The 24,171-nt window shown below is 41.3% G+C and overlaps 1 protein-coding gene across 2 annotated transcripts in view; it reads right to left on the reverse strand.

Annotated features, from left to right (window-relative positions):
- The window catches only part of NAA15 (N-alpha-acetyltransferase 15, NatA auxiliary subunit), an 83,603-nt gene extending 63,658 nt beyond the window's left edge, over nucleotides 1–19,945 (reverse strand). For both annotated transcript variants that reach the window (XM_026018451.2, XM_026018450.2), the window contains exon 1: nucleotides 19,728–19,945. In XM_026018451.2, coding sequence (XP_025874236.1) covers nucleotides 19,728–19,781 — 54 coding nt within the window. In that variant the 5' untranslated portion in view covers nucleotides 19,782–19,945. The remainder of the gene's footprint in view (nucleotides 1–19,727) is intronic.
- Between the last annotated feature and the right edge of the window lie 4,226 nt (nucleotides 19,946–24,171).

The following is a 24,171-nucleotide window of genomic DNA, read 5'->3' on the forward strand; positions in this document are numbered from 1 at the left end:
ATAGATCTGATCCTATTGACACCAAAGACTGAGAACTGAACTAACAGATACACTGTCCAGGACTCAGACTAGGTACTATGTGACACATCAGCACGATTTTAAAACTGACTACAAAGATTTTAAAAACTGTACTGCCATTAGAACCACAGCCCAAAGAGTTGAGATTTGCAGTTTGAATCTAACCAGATTTGCTAAAACAAAACTAACATTCTCCACAGGCTCTCAACAAGACCCAGTCTGGTAAGCTGATATTCAAATTGTCCAAGATAAAATCCAAAATTATATGGCATGTGAAGAGACAGGAAAAATCTCAACTTGCAAGAAAAAGACAATTTACAGATACCAATGTGGAGATAGGAGAGATTTATTTAAAAATAACAGAGGAAGCAGTTACTGAACACTTAGCAACACTTTTTTTTTAGGAGGATAAAAAAACTCATCATATGAGCTTAATACCAGAATGAAGACAACAGGAAAGAATCAATGTACTGGTAGATCAATAAGTAAAATTTATCCAATATGAAGAACAGAGAGAGAAGAGACTTTTTATTTTTATTTTTATTTTTTTATTTTTTTTTTTTATGATAGTCACAGAGAGAGAGAGAGAGAGAGGTAGAGACACAGGCAGAGGGAGAAGCAGGCTCCATGCACCGGGAGCCTGACGTGGGATTCGATCCCGGGTCTCCAGGATCACGCCCTGGGCCAAAGGCAGGCGCCAAACCGCTGCGCCACCCAGGGATCCCGAGAAGAGACTTTTTAAAAACGAACACAGCCTTGGGCACCTGTGGCAGAGAAATCCCAGAAGGGGATCCTTTTGATGGCCCAGCATAGGTCATCAGCACCATGCTGAGGCACCATGGTACTATGAGATCACAGCAGATTAAACTGATATTAAGAAACAGAACTTTAAAAAAAAAAAAAAAAAAACAGAACTTTTGTAATAATACTGAAAATTGTTCCACTGTTCTTCCTAGAAAAATGATTTCTAATTGACTAATAACATTACGAAGGAGGTTGGGGCACCTGGGTGACTCAGGTGGTTAGGTGTCTGACTCTATTTCCGCTGGGTTATGATCACAGGGCCGTGGGATCCGAACCCTCCAGTGGGCTCCGCGCTGGGGGTAGAGCCTGTCTGGGACTCTGTCTTTCCCTCCGCATCCTCCCACTTGCATGCACTTTATCTCAAGCACACACAGATAAATAAACATATGCACACAAATATATACACAAAATAAAATAAAATGAATGTGAAAAAGTTAAGAAATCTCCAAAATAGGTGGCTGTTTGTATAAATAGAATAGCTGGGGGCACCTGGGTGGCCCAGGCAGTTGGGCAACTGACTCTTGGTTTTGGATTGGGTTATGGTCTCACGGGGCATGGGATCGAGCCCCCACATGGGGCTCTGTGCTCAGTGAGGAGCTGGCTTGAAGACTCTCCCTCTGTCCCTCCCTCCATTTGTCCACTCGCATAAGTGCTCTCTGAAATAAGTAAATCTTTAAAAGGTAAACAAAAATAAATACAGAGAATAGAATAGCTGGACAAGCTGTGAAAAGCCCAGAAAAACTACACAAGTTTATCTACTGCAGAAAGAAACTTCATCATCCTTTTCCAAATCCTTGTTACAGGGAAAAAGTTCCCCAGAATTGGGAACTATCACAGGACAAATACAGAAACTAGGCAAAAACTGTACATAAAATTTAGATTTGGCATTAAGACTGCTTGATTTTCTGTAGTATTATATCTATCTTTCCATTGCTTTCCTTCAACTAATGCAAAAACATTTCATTCTTTGAAACTGATTAAAAGGAACACAGCTTCAAACCAACCTAAATGATAAAAGCCAAACTTGGATTTAAAAGTCAATCATGTTGAAATGATGCTTGGGATTTCTTCAAAATAATCCAGGCGGGAGAGGTCACAGATGAAAAAGAATGAACCAGGGACCCCTGAGTGGCTCAGTGGTTGAGCGCCTGCCTTCAGCCCAGGTCGTGACCCTAAGTCCAGGGATCGAGTCCCACATCGGGCTCCCTGCATGGAGCCTGCTTCTCTCTCTGCCTGTCTCTGCCTCTCTCTCTCTGTGTCTCTCGTGAATAAATAAAATCTTTAAAAAAGAAAAAGAATGAACCAAAAGTTGGTAGCTGTCGAAATTAGGAGATAGGTTCATTATTTTATTTCCATTTGTTTGAAATTTTTCACAATTAAAAAGTTAAAAAGAAAACGAGTCTTAGGTATGCCAAAAGCAAAACAAGGCGCATTTCTTCACTCTCCAGGAAGCTGACTGGCACTTAGTGCCAGTGTACTGGAGCTACTTTAGTGGTTCTACTGCTGTAGAGCAGAAAGGTATGGAGAGGGCACAAAAAGCCTTAGGAGTCAGAGGTTAGAGCTGTAGCCATTTAACATTTCAGTTCATCAATATTAAATAAAAGTTAAAACTCTTCAGGAGCACCTGGATGGCTCAGTCAGTTAAGCATCTGACTCTTGATTTCAGCTCAGGTCACGGTATCAGGGTTGTAAGATCGAGCCCCAAGTTGGGATCACGCTGAACGTGCAGCCTGCTTAAAATTCCCTCTCTCCTCCTCTCCCTTTGCCCCTCCCCGCTCTCTCTTCTAGAAAAAAAAAATTAAAATTCTTCATTAAAGCTCCTCAGTCACACTACCCATTACCTCAGGTATTGAACAGCCACATGTGAACAGTGGCTAATGTCCTAGAAACTCAGATATAGAATGCTTCCATCATTACAAAAAATTCTATTGGACAACAATGGTCTGGAGTTCAAATCTTAGCAACCACTTAATAAACAGCTTTGTATCAATGGCCTAACAGCAGCCTCAACTGTATCAACAAACGTGCAGGGTTGTGAGAAGTGAATGCAAACATATATAAAGAACATGAATAAGCACTCAATAAAAATGTTTAAATAGGGGCACCTAGGTGACTCAATCAGTGGAGCACGTGACTCTTGAGCTGGGGGTTGTGAGTTCAAGCCCCACGACGAGGGTAGAGTTTACTTACAAAAAAAATTCTTAAGTTTTAATAAAGCACTACGATATCAGTTACAGCTTACAACATTTAGATTTGACCCAGCCTGACCAAATGCAGGAAATATGAAATCAGAAACTAAATTAAACTATACAATTAAGGGGAACAAAGGGTCTGAGATGATGGAAATGTTCTACATCTTGAATGGGGTATATGCAATTCTTTTTAATATTTTATTTATTTATTCATGAGACACCCAGGTAGAGGCAGAGACACAGGCAGAGGGAGAAGCAGGCTACCCCCATGGAGCCCAATGCGGGACTCGATCCCGGATTCTGGTATCACAACAGGGGTTGAAAGCAGACACCCAACCTCTGAGCCACCCAGGCATCCTGGGGTATATGCAATTCTCAGAATGAATTGAACACTACCTTCAAAACAACTAATAAAACAGTCTACTCGACACCTGTGCATTTTACTGTAAGTTATACTTTAATTTTTGAGAATTTTTTTTTTTTTTAAAGAAAACACAGAGGGGTGCCTGTGTGGCACAGTTAAGCATCTAACTCTTGGTTTTGGCTTAGAGGTAAGGTCATGATCTTAGAGTCAGGAGATGAAGTCCCAAGTTGGGCTCTGTGCTCAGTAGTCTCCTCTCCCTCTGTGCTTTCCTGTTGCACTCTCTCTCTCTAAAATAAATCTCTAGGGCACCTGGGTGGCTCAGTGGTTGAGCATCTGCCTTTGGCTTAGGTTGTGAATAAATAAAATCTTTAAAAATAAATAAATATTTAAAAAACAAAAGAACATAGGGTCTTTCTATCCTCCCTTTCTTAATATTACTATAGTTGGAACTCCCACTTGCAGACATTATGTTGTCCTTTTCATATCAGACAATTTCTGACAAACTACAACCGTGAAAACAAATCCCGTGGATGACTTTTCTCCTCCTAGTTTTACGCTATTTTTTACAACGTTTCTCTTCTACAATAAAAAAGCAAAACGAAGATCCACTGAGATAAGACGGAAGACTAACCAAGTCAAGGCTACTTTATAGTTTCCAGTTGGAGGAGACCTTCAATGTCGCAAAAGAGGTCACACAGCCCCTGTCTGCTGCCAGCTCACTCTTTATTAAATCATTTTCATATATACTGAGCCAAACTTTATCTCACTCTAACTTCTGCTTACTGATTTTAGCTCGGTAAGAGTTCAGTTTTCTCTTTCAAGCTTACCATCTTTGTTCTTTAACTGTTCCTCATATGAAAGTTTTAAGTCCTTCAACAATCTGGGCTTCTCTTTGAGGCTGATACAGTATTGTTTCCATACTTGTACATTTTTTCAAAACTAGTAAAATCTCCACACACACACAAAAAGGATAATTTAAATGAGGTTGCTAAATTTTGTTTTTTCTAAATATTTTTTTTAAAAATCTGTCATTCATATTTGACAAAATCAAAGGCATGTCAGTCCTTTAAAAGGAATAAACAGGGGCACTTGGGTGGCTCAGCGGTTGAGCCTGCTTCTCCCTCTGCCTCTCTGTGTCTCTCATGAATAAATAAAATCTTAAAAAATAAAATAAAATACAAACAAACAAAAGGAACAAATACACAATCTCCGAATAAAAGAAAGATCTGTGGGAATTTTACACCAATATTTTTGTAGCATATCAGCCTGAGGGAGTCATTGGTCTACAACTAAGTTTTGGACCCAAAAGTTAAAATTAGATATGGCCTTACTAGCAGCAGAATTCAATGTGACAATCACCATCTGCTTTCTGGATACTATGCCACTGTTAATGCACTGTAAAATGTGTTTTATCTTACTTTTTTTTCAGCATTAAGCTATGTCACCTGAGAAAGAAGTTAAAGATTTCAATAGAATTCTGCTAAAGAAATGCTATAAGCTATGAAATCTAATGCTAGGAATAGGACACAATTCAGTAAAACTCGAAAGTATCTATAGAAGTTTGATAGTTAAAAAACAAACTTGTTCAAGTTACATATATAAAATCTGAACAGTAATTTAAAAAACCACCATTACTGTCAAGCATAGCACCTAAAACTAAAAATAAATTCTTTATAGGATAATGACTGCCCCCTAACTTCTAAACACTCCACAACTCCTCATCAAAATCATACAGACCAAGAAAGAAAGCAAACAAAATCACACAAAACCAGCATTATTAAGAAGAAGAGACAGCTAGGGAAGCCTGGGTGGCTCAGTGGTTGAGAGTCTGTCTTTGGATCAGGTCAGGTCCTGGGATCGAGTCCCGCGTCGGGCTCCCTGCAGAGAGCCTGCTTCTCCCTCTGCCTTTGTCTCTGCCTCTCTCTCTCTCTCTCTCATGAATAGTCTTTAAAAAAAAAAAAGACATCTAAAAATTCCAGCTTACATGTATGTGCATAAATAACCCAAGATCAGACACCTCAATGGGAACTGTCCAAAAGAGCAATACAACAGGGTTGAAGTGGTGACTGAATACATGTAATATTAATATTAATATTAATATTAATATTAATATTAACTAGGATTCACCCTCATCCTGAAAGGCCCCATCCTGAAAGGAAGACCTCCTGAGAGACATGGTGGATGAGCAATGGCCACTAGAGTCAAGAAGAAAAACAAAAAGTCTGTGAAGACCATCTCTTCAACAAATGGTGTTGGGAAAACTGGACAGTAAAATGCACAGGAATGAAACTGGACCACTTTCTTACATCATACACAAAAATTCAAAACAGATGAAAGACCTAAATGTGAGACATGAAACCATAAAAAAAAACAACAACAACAAAAAAAAAAAAAGAGAAGAGAACACAGGCAGTAATTTCTCTGACATCAGCAGTAGCAACTTCTAAATATGTCTTCTGAGGCAAGGGAAACCAAAGCAGAAACAAACTATTCGGACTACAATCAAAATAAAAAGCTTCTGCACATTGATAGAATCAATCAACAAAACAGCAAGGCAATCTACTGAACGAGAAGATATTTACAAATGACATACCAATAAAGGGTTAGTATCCAAAAGATATGAAGAACTTACAAAACCCAACACCCAAAACACAAATAATCCAATTAAAAAATAGGCAGAAGACATGAAAAGCACTTTTCCAAAGAAGACAAACAGATGGCCAACAGACACAAAAGATGCTGGACATCACTTACCATCAGAGAAGTGCAAATCAAAACTACAAGGAGATATTGTCACCTTACACAGGTCCAAATGGCTAAAATCAACAATGTAAGAAACAACAGGTATTGGCGAGGATGTGGACAAAAGGGCAACCCTTTTGTACCTACGGTGGGAACGCACAGTGGTACAGCCACTGTAGGAAATAATATGGAGCGTCCTTGAAAAGTTAAAAAAATAAAGGTGCCTGATGGCTCAGCTGGTAGAGTGTGCAACTCTTGATCTCAAGGTTGTGGATTCAAGCCCCAAGTTGGGATTGCTTAAAAAAGAGATTACTTAAAACTAAAATCTTTAAAAAACAAACAAAAAAAAGTTAAAAATAGAACTACCCCACAATCCAGCAATTACACTACTAGGCATTTACCCAAAGAACACAAAAACACTATTTCAAAGGGACACATACACCCCAATGTTTATAGCAGCATTATCAACAATAGCTAAATAATGGAAAGAAGCCAAATGTCCACTGACTGATGAATGGATAGATATGTGGTATATATATACAACAGGATATTACTAGCCATAAAAAAGAATGAAATCTTGCATGTGCAACAACATGGATGGAACTAGAATGTATTACGCTAAGTGAAATAAGTCAGAGAAAGACAAATATCACGTGATTTCACTCATGTGGAATTTAAGAAACAAACAAATAAGGGGAAAAGAGACACAAACCAAGAATCAGACTCCTTAACTACTAAAAACAAACTGATGGGGATGCCTGGGTGGCTCAGCAGTTGGGCGGCTGCCTTCAGCCCAGGTTGTGATCCCGGGATCCAAGATCGAGTCCCACATCGGGCTCCCTGCGAGGAGCCTGCTTCTCCCTCTGCCTGCATCTCGGCCTGCGTTTGCATCTCTGCCTCTCTCAGTCAGTGTCTCTCATGAATAAATAAATAAGGCTTAAACCACCCCCCCATGGTCACCACAGGGGAGGTGGGCAGGGGGATGGGAGAAATAGATGATAGAAATTAAGGAGTGTACTTGTAAAAAAAAAAAAAAAAAAAAAAAAGGAGTGTACTTGTGATGAGCACCAAGCAATGTATGGAAGTGTGGAATCACTATATTGCACACCTGAAACTAATATTACACAGTACGTTAACTAACTGGAATTTAAACAAAAACTGGGAAAAAAAAAAACTGGGGGGAAAAAATCAAAGGTAGTGGTTTTAGCAAAGCATAGCCTTCAAGGAGAAGGAGCACCTTCACACTTGAAGGCCTCACAGAGAAGTCACTGAAGATGAAGACTACTAAAATGATGACAGAACAATTGGAAAGAGGTGGAAGAGACACATTTATTTAAAAAATGATTCGCTGTAGCAAAAGAGGGTGCTCTCTTGAACTAAGAGGTTGAGGAAGCCACACAAACCCCAACCTAAAGATAAAACGGTCTATACTGTTGATCTAGTAAAATCCATCATAACCTGAACAAAAAAAAAGAACCTAGCATCTGTACCAAGTTACTTATATGGAAAAAGTAAAAAAAACCTTGTGGCAGATTAAAACACACCCGAAAAAGCCTAGCGATAAAAAAAGGGGAAACATGTAATACAACTCCATCACAAATTAATTAATGCTGTATGACTTACAGTGAGGTATGTCAGTTACTCCTTAACTGGAAAAAAATAATTATATACCAAATAAACACATAAAAGAAGACTTCAAATCAGATGTTCAAAATTTTAAATGGACAAACAATAATAAAATACAAAACAGGTACTGAACTAAAGAAACAAAGGACAACTCCATCTCAGAAATGAAAACAAAACTTTGAGATCTATGATCCTAAGAGATAGAAAATAGGAATGCTTCTCAAATAAATGAAAAAAAGATGAAAATTAACAAAGGAAAAGGAAACGACAGAGTTAGGAAAAGGAGATCCAATGGGCAAAGATCATCAAATAAAATAGAACTGATAAGTGATAATTCTTTTTTTTTTAAAGATTTTATTTATTTATGAGAGACAGAGAGGGAGACAGAGACAGAGACACAGGAAGAGGGAGAAGCAGGCTCCATGCAGGGAGCCGGATGTGGGACTCGAACCCATCGGGGTTTCCAGGATCACACCCTGGGCTGAAGGCGGCGCTAAACCGCTGAGCCACCCGGGCTGCCCATAAGTCATAATTCTTGAATTTAAAACAAACTTCACTCTTCCACTTGAAACCACATGATGTAGCAGGGAAAATTTATCCAGAACAGTTGACACAGACACATAATCCTGGTAAAATGATTCAATTCTACAGATAAAGGAAAACCCCTCAGATCTCCAAAAAGAAAGACCAAATCATTCACAAAGAAAACCAGTGGCATCAGCAACAAACAAGCAAGACAATAGGATAAACAGCAAGACATTTTCAAAAAAATTAAGATATGCAACAAATATTTTACATTCAGCCAAACTGTCCTTCAAATATCAAAGCTACAGAAAAAGTCTAACCACATAAGATTTCCACAAGCATGGCTGAGGAATCTCTAGTAACACAATGAGGTTCATCCAACCAACAGATGATTGGGGAAACTTCAGCTAAGGCACCTAAGTGGCTCAGTTAAGGGTCTACCTTGGGTCCATGGGCTCTCTGCTCAACAGGGAGTTTGCTTCTCCCTCTGCTTCTCCCCCTGCTCATGCTCTCTATCTCTCTCTCTCTCTCTCTCTCAAATAAATAAATAAAATCTTAAAAAAAAAAAGGGGGGGGGGGGATCCCTGGGTGGCTCAGTGGTTTAGTGCCTGCCTTTAGCCCAGGACGTTATCCTGGAGTTATCCTGGAGTTATCCTGGAGTCCTCGGATAGGGTCCTGCATTAGGCTCCCTGCAGGGAGCCTGCTTCTCCCTCAGCCAAGTGTCTCTGCCTCTCTCTCTGGGTCTCTCATGAATAAGTAAAATCTTAAGAAACAACAACAACAAAAAAAAAAAACTCAGCTAAAGGTCTGCTTGTGAATATAAACTAAATTTAGTCATAGAACTAAATCTAAGACAAAGATACTGATGAGGGTGAAAGAAGAGTATATAAAATGACATACTCGGGATCCCTGGGTGGCGCAGCGGTTTGGTGCCTGCCTTTGGCCCAGGGCACGATCCTGGAGACCCGGGATCGGGTCCCACGTCGGGCTCCTGGTGCATGGAGCCTGCTTCTCCCTCTGCCTGTGTCTCTGCCTCTCTCTCTCTCTCTCTCTCTCTGGTGACTATCATAAATAAATAAAGATTTAAAAAAAATAAAATAAAATAAAATGACATACTCTCACCAGTAAAATAACTTAATTTTTTAATAACTTAAAATTTTTATTTGCTCATGAGAGACTTGGGGGGGGGAGGGGCAGCAGAGGCAGAGAGAGACAGGCAGGCTCCCTGTGGAGCAGGGTGCCCGATGGAGGACTTGATCCCAGAACCCTGGGATCATGACCTGAGCCGAAGGTAGACACTTAACTGAGCCTCTCAGGCATCCTAAAAATAACTTTAAAATGTCAAAGAAAAAGAGACATGGAAAAAGAAGTAAAGCAGAAGAAGCTCATCCACTGCCTCACACATAAGAAAATGAGACTGAATGGATTTAATTTACAGCTAACAAATCAAATAGCAAAAGCCTAAATAAGAAAAAAAAAAAAGACGACTAAGGGAACTTTTCAAAGGTAAAAATACAAAGATAACTGACTAGAACAAAAATATAAACCTTCCTAAATACGAAAAAATACACAAAACAAAAAAATCAAATGGAATGTAAGACACATAATAACATAAAACAAAATGAGATCAATGAAAAAACTGAAGTTCTTAATAGACTACACCTACAACAAAACAAGTACTAATTCACATGCTTTATCATTTGCCAGGCACTTTTATACATAGCTCGCTACCTGACCAGTAAAGTGTGTCAGAAAAATACTGTTTTATCTCTGTTTTTACTCAGAATTGCAAACTGAGTCTTTTTTTTTTTTTTAAGATTTTATTTATTTATTCATGAAAGAGAGAGGCAGAGACACAGGCAGAGAGAGAAGCAGGCTCCATGCTGGGAGCCTGACGCGGGACTCAATCCCAGAACTCCGGGATTGCACCCTGGGCCAAAGGCAGATGCTCAACCACTGAGCCACCCAGGTATCCCCCAAACTGAGTCTTAAAGAGAGTAAGGGATAAAAAACAAAGCAGAGCCAGGATTCAAACCCACCATCCTTCTATTGTTCTTTCCACACCAGGCTCACTCCACTGAACATCAAAATTGTTTCAAAACACCACTTGAAGAAATGTGTAATATTTTGTTTTGTTTTTAAAATACTGTCTTCCCACAAAAAAAAAATCTTTAAGATGAATTGGCCAGTAACTTTTGACAGTCTGGAACAAAGCTTCTCTTTAAGAAGGAAAACACTAAAATAAATAAATGAATGAATGAGTAAATAAATAAATAAATAAATAAATAAATAAGGAAGGAAAACACTGAAATAAGTTTGTCTTCTTAGTGGCTGTGGCAACTAAGATGGCAAAGAATGTGATACTATCGCGGGTTCTAAACCCAAGAAGTTCAAGCTTAGGAAATAATCACATGCCAGAATGAAGGAAGAGTTACCCAGACCACTCCATCACTAAGTAAGATAAAGTACAGTCAGTTCTGCTATAATGCTTGCTTGGAAAACACATTTGTTCCAACATCACTGATATATTAAGGAATATTCTGAACACACTAATTTTCAAATTTCATAATTGTGGGATTTTGTCCACGTAAGTACTAGGTTTGAATAAATAAATTGAATAAATAAATTGAAAAAATAAAGAAAACTGCATTCAGCTGCAACAAGCCACATAGGCATGTAAAGAACAGACATATACCTCAAACATCTAGCAGCTACAATCACATCAGTTCTGGCTGTGTTATGAGCCACACCCATCCATATCTGGTGTTACAACTTTCCCTCAGATTTTAGATAACTTTCCATCCATTACTTCAAAATAATTCACCAACTGCAACCCTTCTGACACTCACTTCCACAAACAAACTTCTGGTCTTTTCCAAAGTAAAGTGCAGTATTTATTCTATAGTATTTATGTATTTGTTAACCATTTAACATATGTAAAAATTGTGCTATCATTTTAATTCGGTTCTTACCTTTGCTTTTTTTCACTAGTGAAATTTCTGAGTGTTGTGCCTAACCCCATTTTTTCCATAAGCCCTGTGGTTTTAATTGCATAATTTTGCACAGTATAGTGACTTTTAGGAACTCATTTGTCCCGATACAGCACAAGTGACTGTATATAAAGCAATCAGAAATCTACTCTTTAACAACAATGTAAGTACTGGCTATACTTATTACACTTTCCTTAAAGGAAAGATGGAAGATTTACATCAGCTAATGTGTAAGAAGAGCTTAGCATAAAATCTGGCTCAAAATAGATATTCAATAAATGCCAGTTTACTTCATTTTCCTTCTTAAAGATTCTGACTCAATTCCAAAGCAATGAGAATCAAAGATGATCCTGTAATCTCCAATGAGATCTCTCTGAAAAATAAAGAGTACCAGACTAAGTAGAAGCCATTATTAAAAGAAGAAAAAAATTTTTTTTAACTGGAACAACCATGTGTGGAAGTAAACAACCAATCTTAAGGGGTTTTTCCCCTAGGTCTATACTTTTAAAAGCAAACTTTCATTTCTCCTTTTATATACAAGATACGTAGACAGAACAACTCTTACAGATAACACACAGGATTATTTAAATAATCTCCTACATAATGAAATGAAATGAAATCTTTAAGATTAAAAATATCATTGGGTAGAGGGGCCTGGCTGACTCAGTGGGTAGAGCATACAACCCTTGATCTTGGGGTCATGGGTTCAATCCCCATGTTGGGCGAAGGGCTTAGTTAAAAAAGAAAAAGGAAAAAAATCATTGGCTTAGAATAAGATTATAATTTGCCCGGTAGGCTTTGACAGAAATTTCAAATTATCTCAACTGAAAATGTGTTCCTGTTATACCAACCAAAGAAAATTTCAGTGGAATAGAGCATATCAGGCAACAAAAATACTAACCACTCCCTCATTTATTTCTATACTACAATTTTATTTTACTTTTAAATAGCCAAAAAGATTGCTTTTGTTAAATTAAAATTTTGAAGAATTATTTTAATTCCAAATTATGTAGTGAACAACAGAATTCCTATCTTACTTAAGGGGGAAAAGGCATATGCAACAAGTTAAACTAGTTTTTGAAAAGTTACAACTTCAACACAAGTTTGTACAGCATGCATTATAAAACAGCTTACATGTTAGGTATACAGCTGATATTCCAGGGAAATTCTCAAAAGTCAAGAATACAATCACAGCATAAAATTCCCTCCTTTCCAAACCCTAATACTTCTATTAGGAACCATCACTCTTTTAAACCTCTTCACTTGCTCTTCTTACCATCAACATTGGCAACTGACATGCTCTTCAAAACTACTTTTCAATAAGAATCTTAAGTTTTTCTCTCTTCAACAGGACTACAACCTATAAATAGCAAAGTTGTATTTAGATGTGGAAACTGATGGCTGGCCAGGCTCACTGATTAATTATGCGGCTTGCTCTGCACACCAGCTTCCCAGCATACCTTTCCAATTCCAAAAATTCACGTTGAGCTTTACATTTTCTGTAAAACACTCACAAAGCAACTCTAATCTACAAAATTTTCCCTTCCCCTTTTATAATAGCATTTGCACTGGTCCTCACCCCCAAACTTGTGTTAGAATCAGTTGCAGAGCTTTATGAAACTATAAATGACTGAGCCTTACTATCTGATTCAGCAGGCTCCTAACAACAAACATCCTCATTTAATTCAGATGCCATTTTTTTCCTCCAGTGCTAAAACAACCAAAACAGAAACAATAAAATTTCCTCTTATTATGCTTCTGCGACTGGAGAAAGGCCATGTAAACAAGCTAATACTATGATTCATCCGTAAATGAAACTTCTAAGGTCTTACCGGGTAATACAGGTTCTGCCTGCCATCCTACCATTACCTCATGTAACAATGTACTCCATCTACAATGCCAAGGCCCAGTAACTCCCTTTTTCAAAAACCTTTATGTAAGAACATAATCCAAAAGAGCTTTCTCTCTTGTCACTGTTTTAACACTCATTCTATGCAACCAGTACTTATCCAGGGTCTGTTCCGGTACACGATTTCAACCAATGGGGGTACAGTAACAGAAAGAAGGCCCTATCATCATAAAACCTACATTTTAGTTATAGAAGACAAGTGATAAGTTACTTGTTCATATAAGTCATATGGCAATACAGTGTTATAGGGAAAAAAAAAGTAAAGAAAATAAGATTGAGCTGAGGAGGGCTTCTGGTTGAGGCAGGCCTCTATAAAACATTCAGAGAACATCTGAACAGAATTCTAAGAGAAGAAATGTGCCATGCAGGTATGTGGGGGAGAAAATTCTGAACAGTTCTTTGCATATGATCCCTTATATAACCCAGCTTTTTATGTCCAAAAACACTTTTATGAACAAGAAGATATATTTGAATCAATGCTCTGTGTGAACTGCATTGTCAAAAGCACAAATATTAAAGGAAATAATGCATGCTAAACAAAGAGATCCCTTCAGCTAAAGCAGGTTGGCCAGTAGTTCTCCAATCCTCCAGCCATATAGGGCACCATGCCTGCCCCTGTGGAAACTCTTTTAACCAGTGCTTCAAAGTAATACTTGGGATAGCAATTCTATTATCATCAGAAAACTTAGTTTGTGTAATCCCCAATAATGACCCAAGACTGCAAACCTTTAAAACACCCACAGTACTGAACATTAAATTCAATTCCCTATTAAACTTTTTGCATGCTTTTCTGAACATACAGTGTTGCCTACAACTAGAACATACAGTGTTGCCTACAACTATTAAAAACTGTGGTCAATCTTTTTTTTTAAAACCAGAGTACTCTATTCTCCAAATAATCTGTACAAAGAAGTACTTTAACCTGCTCTCAACCCCAAAGAATCACTTTTGAAACATTTCAGGTTTCTAACACAATAAACCACTTAAATATATACGCTTAGGGGGTGCCTGGGTGCCACAGTCAGTTAAGCCACTGACTCCTGATTTCAGCTCAGGTCATGATCTCAGAATGAGATTGAGCCCCACGTCTGGCTCTATGAGGGCACGGAGTCTGCTTCTCCCTCTGCCTGTGTCTCTGCCTCTGTTTGTGTGTGTGTGTCTCATTAATAAATCTTTAAAAATAATAATAAATAAATATAAAAATTACACACTTTGCCAATTTAAATAAAAATATATCTTTGTTCATTCATACTACATCCCATTCCAGAAAGGATTTAGGGCAGAAATAAAAAGGAAAACAAAACCGTTAATTCACCACATTATCAAATGGTTTTTTTCTCCTAAAATTTTTACAGACTTAAAAAAAAAAAGTAGGGGATCCCTGGGTGGCGCAGCGGTTTAGCGCCTGCCTTTGGTCCTGGGCATGATCCTGGAGACCCGGGATCGAGTCCCACGTCGGGCTCCCAGTGCACGGAGCCTGCTTCTCCCTCTGCTTGTGTCTGACACTCTCTCTCTCTCTCTCTCTCTCTCTCTATCATAAATAAATAAAAATTTAAAAAATAAATAAATAAATAAATAAATAAGTATTTGGTGTATTTTACAATATAGTATATTTACATTAGAGCAAAATTTCTAGGATGCTTTCAGGGAAAAAATGTAGTCTAGCTTAAACATTTGATTGCCTACAGTGTGCAAAAGAAAAAGGACTTCATAGCAGATAAAACTTTGTTTCCATTTCTTTGTTTTTTTTCTTTGTTACATTCTGAACACATGCAGGGCAGCCAAAAGCATATTAAAACCAGTTTCAAGGTTACTGTCCACATTCAGTTGCAAAACTAGAATTGTCACATAGAAATTTAAGTCAAGGGCATTTCCACATACATACGGAAAATTTACTTGACAATCAATTCCTAATCTTAATTTCACCTGCAACTAAATCCAACCTAAGTATCATCCAACTGTAGAAAGAGCACTTCTTCCAAACGCAATACACCGCATGAAATAATTTGCCTATGGGATGCCTGGGTGGCTCAGTGGTTGAGCATCTCCCTTTGGCTCAGGGCATGATCCTAGGGTCTGGGATCCAGTACTGCATCGGGGTCCTTGTGAGGGAGTATGCTTCTCCCTCTGCCTATGTCTCTGCCTCTCTGTGTCTTTCATGAATAAATAAAATCTTGAAAGAAAGAAAAGAAGAGAAGAAAAAGAAAAGAAAGACACAAAGAATGAATCTGCCTACAATGTGCAGGTACCTACAATACATCTAGCCACCTACAAACCTACAATTATTACAATACTTTTACCTAACTCCCTCTCCATAGGGCACCTCCCCACCCCCGCCCCCACGAAATAGACAAACACTAGGCAGGTATGATACAAATGCCCTGAGCTAACAAACAAATTGATTCTTGAATCTAAACACTAAGCTTTTAACCTTAATCTCAGTCTGTTTCCTTAATAAAAATGTCCCTACCGGGATCCCTGAGTGGCGCAGCAGTTTAGCGCCTGCCTTTGGCCCAGGGCGCGATCCTGGAGACCCAGGATCGAATCCCACGTCGGGCTCCTGGTGCATGGAGCCTGCTTCTCCCTCCGCCTGTGTCTCTACCTTTCTCTCTCTCTCTGATGACTATCATAAATAATAATAAAAAAAATTTAAAAAAAAATGTCCCTACCTTGAGAAGGTTTTTTTTTTTTTTTTGAGAAGTTTTAAGAATAAAGAAGGATCCACAAAGTGCACTGTCCAAAAAGGTAACCATATACCACCACATGTGGCTATTTGAATTTAAACTTAATTTAAAAATTTAATTCCTCAATTGCACTAGCCATATTTCAGGTGTACAACAGCCACATGTGACTAATAGCTATCATATTGGACAGAGCAGATACAGGACATTTCCATCACTACAGAAAGGTCTGTCGTGCGTGCAGCACAAATGCTAAGTTTTCAGCAAATCACAAAAACTATCACCTTGCCATACTAACTTCTCTTACCACTTTTTTCTAGAAAAGATAATTTCTGTCCTCTAGATTTTTAACTAACAACATAAATCATTCAGGCAAAAGTCCAAAAATAGACTAATATTTTAAATACTCCCAACTTAGGCTTTTAGCCCTCACATTAATACCTTAGGAAAAGAAGAGCAGTGGCAGCAATAGTCATCAAGCTGGTAACACTGGAGTGTAAAGCGTTAGGGTATATCCAACTTGTCCAAGTGGGCTAACATCTAAAAAGGTGTGAATCTCATTCCACCTCAGCAACTCATTCTCCCCACCCTTAACCTAGATCCCAAAAAAGTCGTGTAAAAATCTGTTTATTCCCTCAAACTATTTAAGTAAACAAACCATCAAGAGTAGGCAAAGTCACCATTTTCTAATGAGTTCGTTTTCCAAACTGTTGAAATAGTGTATAATTACAACAAAAAGCCCACAAAAACACCGCTTCTGGTAAACACACATAACTGTTCTTTAAACTAAAACCCATACAGAATAGATATATCATATTAAATTCACCCCCTGCCCTTTCTCTAGACAAATTATAGACAAGACACATTTTGTAGGCATTTTGACCAATTTACAATTCTTTAGTCAGAAAACAGGTAATACATGAAAAAAAGGGCCCAATTTGCAACAGAGTTTTAGATATCACCTAAACTAGAACAAGCCAAGTGAATCCACTACACAAACTTTTTGAGTTTCCTTTGAAAAATTAAGACAAACACATAAAATTACTCTGTAATTGAGGTTTTAAGTATTTAAAATACAAACTACATTTCCTAAAGGAACCTACTACAAACAAGTATGGTACAACTAACAAAGTAGTAGCCCAAAAGGTGGAATGATTTAACAGTTACCAACCTAACACCTGGTTACAGGCATTAAGATATGCCCAACTTTTCAGAGGGGATGGGGCTTAAATCAAAGAGCTAACCTACCATAAAAACTGAGAAAGCAGAAGCAACTGTGAAAAAGCAAATACTAAGTATGCTTTTGGTTAGGAATGCTTTCTTCATTCCTAATATAATAAAATAAGAACATTACACCCCCTTTTCTTTAGCAATTTTTGCATTTCTTTTGCATATACCTTATCATAGTAACTCCTTTAGCACTTTGATTCTAGCAATGAACTTAAAAGTTCTGCCGCACTATCACAACCAGAAAAAAAAATATAATACGTAAAATGCTTAATCAAAAAATGCTTTCTATGAAGAGCTGAACTGTGGTACATCCATATCACACTATTCTACTCAACAATAAAAAGGCACAAACTAGTATTGATACAGCCAACAACTCAGAGAAATCTCAAGGGAATTATATTGCATTTAAACAAGATCAAAAATTAAAAAAAAAAAAAAAAGAAAACCAAGGCCAATCCTAAAAGTCATATAGTGTATGATTCTTCTCAGTAAACATTCTTGAAATGACAAGACTATAGAAATACAGAACATAACGGTAGTGGCTGCCAGAGTTTGGGGAGGCTAGAGAGGCTAGAAAGGAGGTGGGAGCGTGTGGTTCTAAAAGGGCAACAGAAAGATCCTTGTGCTGAAGGAACCATTCTGTATACAGACTGTAGTGGTGGTTATGTAATTACACTTGTGATAACACTGCATGGAACTCTATACACACAAATTAGTACAAGTAAACTGGAGAAATTAAATAAGATTGGTAGAGTATATCAAAATGTTACAATAATGAACTACAGTTTAGCAAGACATTATTAGCACTGGGGAAACTGGGTAAAGGATAGAAGGGATCTCTGTATTATTCTTTAAAACTACATGTAAATCTACAGTTATCTCCAAATAAAAAGTTTGGTTTTTCAAAAACTGCTACTCTAACAATTGGGATAATTTTAATATCAACTGGATACTCCATAGGGAGTAACCATTAACAGTATTATGGCTCTACAGGACAACTTCCTTGTTCTCAGAAAATGCTTGCTGGAGCATTTATGGATGGGATTCTATGTCTGCAAGTTACTCTTATGTGCACGGAAAGGGAGAGAAAGCAAATCTGGCAAAATGTTACATACTAAATTTAGCTGAAGGGTTTGGGAGTGCTCCTTGTACCCTTCTCTCAACTTTTCTGCTTGAATTTTTTTCCACCAAAAAAAAAAAAAAAAAAAAGACTGTTAAGGAGTAAGATTTAAGACAAATTTTCATCCTAAAACTACATTACAGTCAAACTTCCACACCAATCAGCCTTTTAAAACATTTAAAGTAAATTGTTGTGTTAAAACTATGCCATAGTCCCATCTACAGTCGTTATTCTCAAGCCAAAAGTAGCTATAAGCATTTTGAAGTAAAAGAGCTATGCGATACTGGATGTGACTTTCTGATAAATCTTTCAACATAAATGGACTCCACCCGTAAGGCACGTTGGAGATCTTTGTAAAATCAAAGTTAGTTCAAGACGGAATGCCCAAAACTGTTCTACTTTTCAAACAAAGTGAAGCTAATTAACAATCACGACGGAAAAAACAGCCAACACGCTCATTCATGCACACACCCTCCAAATTTTAAGAGTCTTTTTTTTTTTTTTTAAGTCTGGCAAACAGCTCGTTCTTTGCACAAAGAAACGTGTGCACCGACGGGCAACCCACACGCTAAAAATGGCAAACCAGCCACGGGCCACAATGTCTTAACTTCCAGGGCCAGGGCCGCAAGACACAGTGTGCAACGTAAACAATGCCTCCAAACATCACTGCAATCGATAGCATCCGAGGGAGAGAGAGAGAGAGAGGGGAGGGGGGAAAAAAAGAAAAAAAAAAAAAAGAAAAAAGAAAAGGGCAGCAAACCGCACACAGAGGAAATATGTAGGGAAAACAAGGGAGTGTGAGCTACAGTCCAGAGGATCCGTCTCCGAAGTTCTCAGGCTGCTCGATTTTCTGCATCGGCGTTCATACGCTTTGTGGGTCTTTCTGGGAAAATCCGTGTCCGCAACGTCTCCGACCGAAAACTCGGTAAACTTTTTTTACGCTTCCACCCGGGCCGCCCCGGGCCGGGGGAGCGGGGAGCGGGGAGCGGGGTGCGGGGTGGGGCGGTTTCCCGCTCGGGAGACCGAGGAATCCCGTCCGAGCCCCGCTCCGTGCAGGGAGGAGGCAGCGAGCGCGGGGAGGCCGAGGCTCTGCAGCGTCCGGCCGGGGCGGGCGGGGACAGGTGAGCATCCCTCCCGCGCCGAGGACGCACGGGCAATGAATGAGCGGCGCCGCACCCGCACCACCTGTTCCCGCCCGCCCGCCCTCCGCGGCCCCCGCCCGCCGGGCCTGCCCTCCCCTCCCCTCCCTCGCGGCGGAGGGACGCCCGCCCGCCCGCCGCCGCCGCCGCCCGCGAGCCCGAGCCCGAGCCCGAGCCCGAGCCCGAGCGCGGGGTAGGGGCCTACTCCGATCCCCGGCCTCCGCGGCGCGCACGCGGACGCGCACCCGGGCGGCGGCGGGGAGGCCGGGGGGCTTGGGCCGCCGGCCCGGGGCACGGAGGCGGGGTCCCGGCGGCGCCGAGGGGAGGGGTGACAGGCCCGGGCGCCGGCCGAGCCCTCCCGGTGCCGGCCCGCCGTCGCCCGCTCACCAAGATCCGCTTGAAGAGCGCGTTCTCCTTGGGCGGGAGGCTCACGGCCGGCATCGTTCCGGCTCCTCCCGCTGCTCCCGCCGCCGCCCGGCTCGGTCAGTCTGTGTCCGGCCGCCGCCGCCGCCGCCGCCGCCGGCCCCTGGCTGCTTCAGCCTTGACTCGCCCCGACCCACCGCCGCCTCCGGGCCTCGAGTGTCACCGCGCCGCGCAGCCCCGGCACCCCCTTCCCCTCCTCGTCTGTTTTTTCCTTTCTCACTTAACGCTGCCGCCGCCTCCCCCCCCCCACGGGTCTCCGTCGGCGGTTCACGTGGTAACTGAACAGACCGACAGAGGCAGCCAAAATGGCGGACGCGGAGGGCTTTCCCACCCGGGTCACGCCTCCTAGCGCGCAGGCGCGATGACCCCCTTTCCCCACCTCCGCTGTCCTGGAGCTTGCTGGGAAGCCCGGAGGCCGGAGGGTGGGCGGAGCCGGCGAGGGCCGCGGCAGGCCCCGCCCACCCCCGCCCCGCCTGCGCTGCGGCGCCTCTGCGCAGGCGCGGCGGGCGCTTTGCGAGCTGCGCTTCCCGCCGCCTTCCCGGGCGGACTTCGTGCTCGGAGCTGCCGAAGCGGCCTCTCCCCGCTTGGGTGGGCGCCCCGGGTCCGCACGATGGTGCTTGGAGCCTGCAGTGCCGAAGCGAGGGGGCTCCAGAAGCCCTGCGTCTGATCACCGGCCTGATCAAGCATCAGAGGCGGAAGGAAGGAGGATGCAGGCATCCCCCCGGGGCGCAGGGCTGGGGGGCGGGGGGAGGCTTGTCCTCGGGCTTCAGGGAGTCCGAACCCCGCGCTGACCTCGTTCATTACTTAAGGTGAACCTGGCAGGAGAGCCAGGTCCCAGCGGCCGTGTTTGCTCTGCCGCGGAAGCATCGGGAATTAAAGTGCATTTTATTCCATCGCTGAGTCCATACCACGGGGAGGCCAGGGCTGATTGGGTCACCTTGGGGTGGGGGGGGGTGGAGACCTTGGGGACAGGGAATCCCCAGGGCTGCCTGAAAGCTAGCGGGTGTGCTGAACTCCCCATCCCCGGGAACCTGCAGATCTTAAAAACCCGAGGATCCTGCAAGGGTACTCAGAACTGTTGCAGTAGGCAGGCCAGATAACCGGACAGGGCCTCCCCTACACACACAGGGGTATGTGTTAGTGATTTCACGAACAGTTGCCACTAAAGGGGCGCCTGGCTGGCTCCGCCACTAAAGCAGGGGACTTTTGATACCAGGGTGGGCATGGAGCCTACTTTTTAAAAAATTTTAAGCTGAGAAGTAAAACTATTTTAAAACTGGCATTCCTTTTATCTACAATCTTTCATATGAGCCGGTTTTTTTATACTTGATTTTATTTTTAAAGATTTTTTTTAATTTATTTATTCATGAGAGACACACAGAGAGGCAGAGACATAGGCAGAGGGAGAAGCAGGCTCCCTGCAGGGAACCCGTGGTGGGACTTGATCCCGGGACCCCTGGACCATGACCTGAGCCAAAGGCAGACGCTCAACCACTGAGCCACCCAGGCATCCCAATATACTTGATTATTTTCGATGATCTCTCTCCAGATGCTGAACTCCATCCGTCAGTAGCATCCTCTGCATCATGAGTTACACTGTACGTGCAGTAGCTTTGCTCTTTTGAATGCATTTACCCAGATACTTTCCCCTTTCAGCTTGCTCTTCTTTAACCCTCCCCGGAAGGTGTCAGAGATGTTTCCCAGTGTGAAAATCTGTGACTAATGCTTGGGTTTTCTAGCTATCTCAAATGCCCTCTTCTTTTGCCTGGATCATAAATGAGTTTTTAGGTTTTATCAATCAAATCCTGCAGTTCGGGTAGCCCCAGGTGGCTCAGGTCATGACCCCGGGGTCCCAGGGATCGAGTCCCACATCAGGTTCCCTGCATGGAGCCTGCTTCTCCCTCTGCTTGTGTTTCTGCCTCTCTATCTGTGTCTCTTGTGAATAAAAATCTTAAAAAAAAAAATCCTGCAGTTCTCCAAATTCTGTTATCTTCTTTCAAAAGTTTCATTGAAAAAAAGTATCTACAGGAAATCATGTTTGGGTTTTGGAATGTGGCCATTTTTTTAACCTTAACTTTTTTTTTAATTTTTTTTTTTAATTCATTCATGAAAGACACAGATGGAGAGGCAGAGACACAGGCAGAGGGTCGAAGCAGACTCCATGCAGGAAGCTCGATGCAGGACTTGATCCTGGGACTCCCGGATCACACCCTGAGCCAAAGGCAGATGCTCAACCGCTGAGCCACGTAGGCGTCCCAAGATTTTCATTTATTCATGAGAGACACACACGCACAGAGAGAGAGAGGCAGACACATAGGCAGAGGGAGAAGCAGGCTCAATGCAGGGAACCCGATGTGGGACTCCATCCTGGGACTGGATCCTGGACTCTAGGATCACACCCTGGGCCAAAGGCAGGTGCTAAACGCTGAGCCACCTAGGCGTCTAAGCTTAACCTTAACTTTTTTTAAATATAACCAAGAACAGGAATGCCTGGGTGGCTTAGCGGTTGAGCATCTGCTTTCATCTTTGGGTGTGATCCCAGGGTTCTGGGATCGAGTCCTACATCAGGCTCCCTACGTGGAGCCTGCTTCTCCTTCTGCCTATGTCTCTGCCTCTCATAAGCAAATGAAAAAAATCATATATATATATATATATATATATATATATATATATATATAACTAAGAACAAACAATTCACAAAAACAGTTGTCATTCAGTGATAACCTTTGAACTTCACTGCGCCCAAGAGGTCTTTCAACCATCTAAACTATTAAGAAGTAAGAAATTATCTACCTTGTGATAATTTTAGTTTCGCTACTAACTTTGGTTTTCAAATCTCTGGTTTCATATCCACTATTCACCCCTTTCGGGGAAGAAAGTTTCTGATCTTTGAAACAAATAGTATTCCCCACAAAAGGCTGAGCACCTAATAGTCAAGCCAACAATATAGTTTGGTAAATGTTACCCTTTTATGGTTGATAACAAATTTTTAAGACTCAAAATTTCACAAAGTTTGCATCAACATATATGGTCATTTCCTAGTTAAATGCACCCCTAGGGGCAGCCAAGGTGGCTTAGCGGCTTAGCACTGCCTTCAATCCAGGGCGTCATCCTGGAGACCTGGGATGAAGTCCCATGTCAGGCTTCCTGCATGGAGCCTGTTTCTCCTTCTGCCTGTCCCTGCCTCTCTCTTTCTCTGTCTTTCATGAATAAATAAAATCTAAAAAATATATATATATGTATATATATGCACCCATAGATAACAGTTGGACCATACAATCAGTACTTGCTAGCCTGAACGCAATAATAAAATATGTTCTCATAGATCCATGCCAGGAGCCCAATGTGGGATTCGATCCCGGGTCTCTAGGATCGCGCCCTGGGCCAAAGGCAGGTGCCAAACCGCTGCGCCACCCAGGGATCCCCAAATAAAATCTTTATTTATTTTTTTAAACTTTTTTTTATTATATATTTGTGATAGTCACAGAGAGAGAGAGAGGCAGAGACACAAGCAGGCTCCATGCACCGGGAGCCCGACGTGGGATTCGATCCCGGGTCTCCAGGATCGCGCCCTGGGCCTGTGTCTCTGCCTCTCTCTCTCTCTCTCTCTCTGTGTGTGTGCCTATCATAAGTAAATAAAAAAAATTTTTTAAATAAATAAATAAATAAAGATTTTATTTGTCCATGAGAGACACAGAGAGGGAGAGGCAGAGACACAGGCAGAGGAATAAGCAGGCTCCATGCAGGGAGCCCGACATGGGACTCGATCCTGGGTCTCCAGGATCATGCCTGGGCTGAAGGCAGCACTTAACCGCTGAGCCACCCAGGGTGCCCCCTTCCGACTTTTAAATAAAAATTTGCAGATAAACTGGGGGTCCTGGGTGGCTCAGTCTGTCCAGCATCTGCCTTCTGCCTGGGTCATCATCTCAGAGTCCTGGGATCCAGCCCTACAAGGATCTCCCTGCTCAGCAGAGAGGCTGCTTCTCTCTCTCTTCCTCTGCTACTTCCTACCACTCACTCTTTCTCTGTCTCTCTCTCTCAAATAAGTAAATAAAATCTTAAAAAAAAAAAAATAGGTGTGCGGATATATCAGAACTACATCCCTCTCCAGATCCTGAATTTGATATATGAAATTCTCATGCATCATAAATCAATAAACGTAAGTGTAGTGATCTTCTATTTTCTACTCTTTCAACTCTTGCTCTTCTCTCACTCTCCCTAGAAATGAGAAGTCAATTGAGTAAGATGTTGCCCAATGGAAAAAATCTGGGACTAGAACTGTAGTTTTCTAGCTGCTAACTCAAATCCTTTCCCCTTTTGCCTAGGTCATAAAGGTTTTAGCATTCAAACTCTGGAAATGCTTAAGTGCATGTCATGTAGCAACTTCTACCAAAATATCTGTGGCTAT

The sequence above is a fragment of the Vulpes vulpes genome, chromosome 4, assembly GCF_048418805.1.
Source record: "Vulpes vulpes isolate BD-2025 chromosome 4, VulVul3, whole genome shotgun sequence".
Lineage (NCBI taxonomy): Eukaryota > Metazoa > Chordata > Mammalia > Carnivora > Canidae > Vulpes > Vulpes vulpes.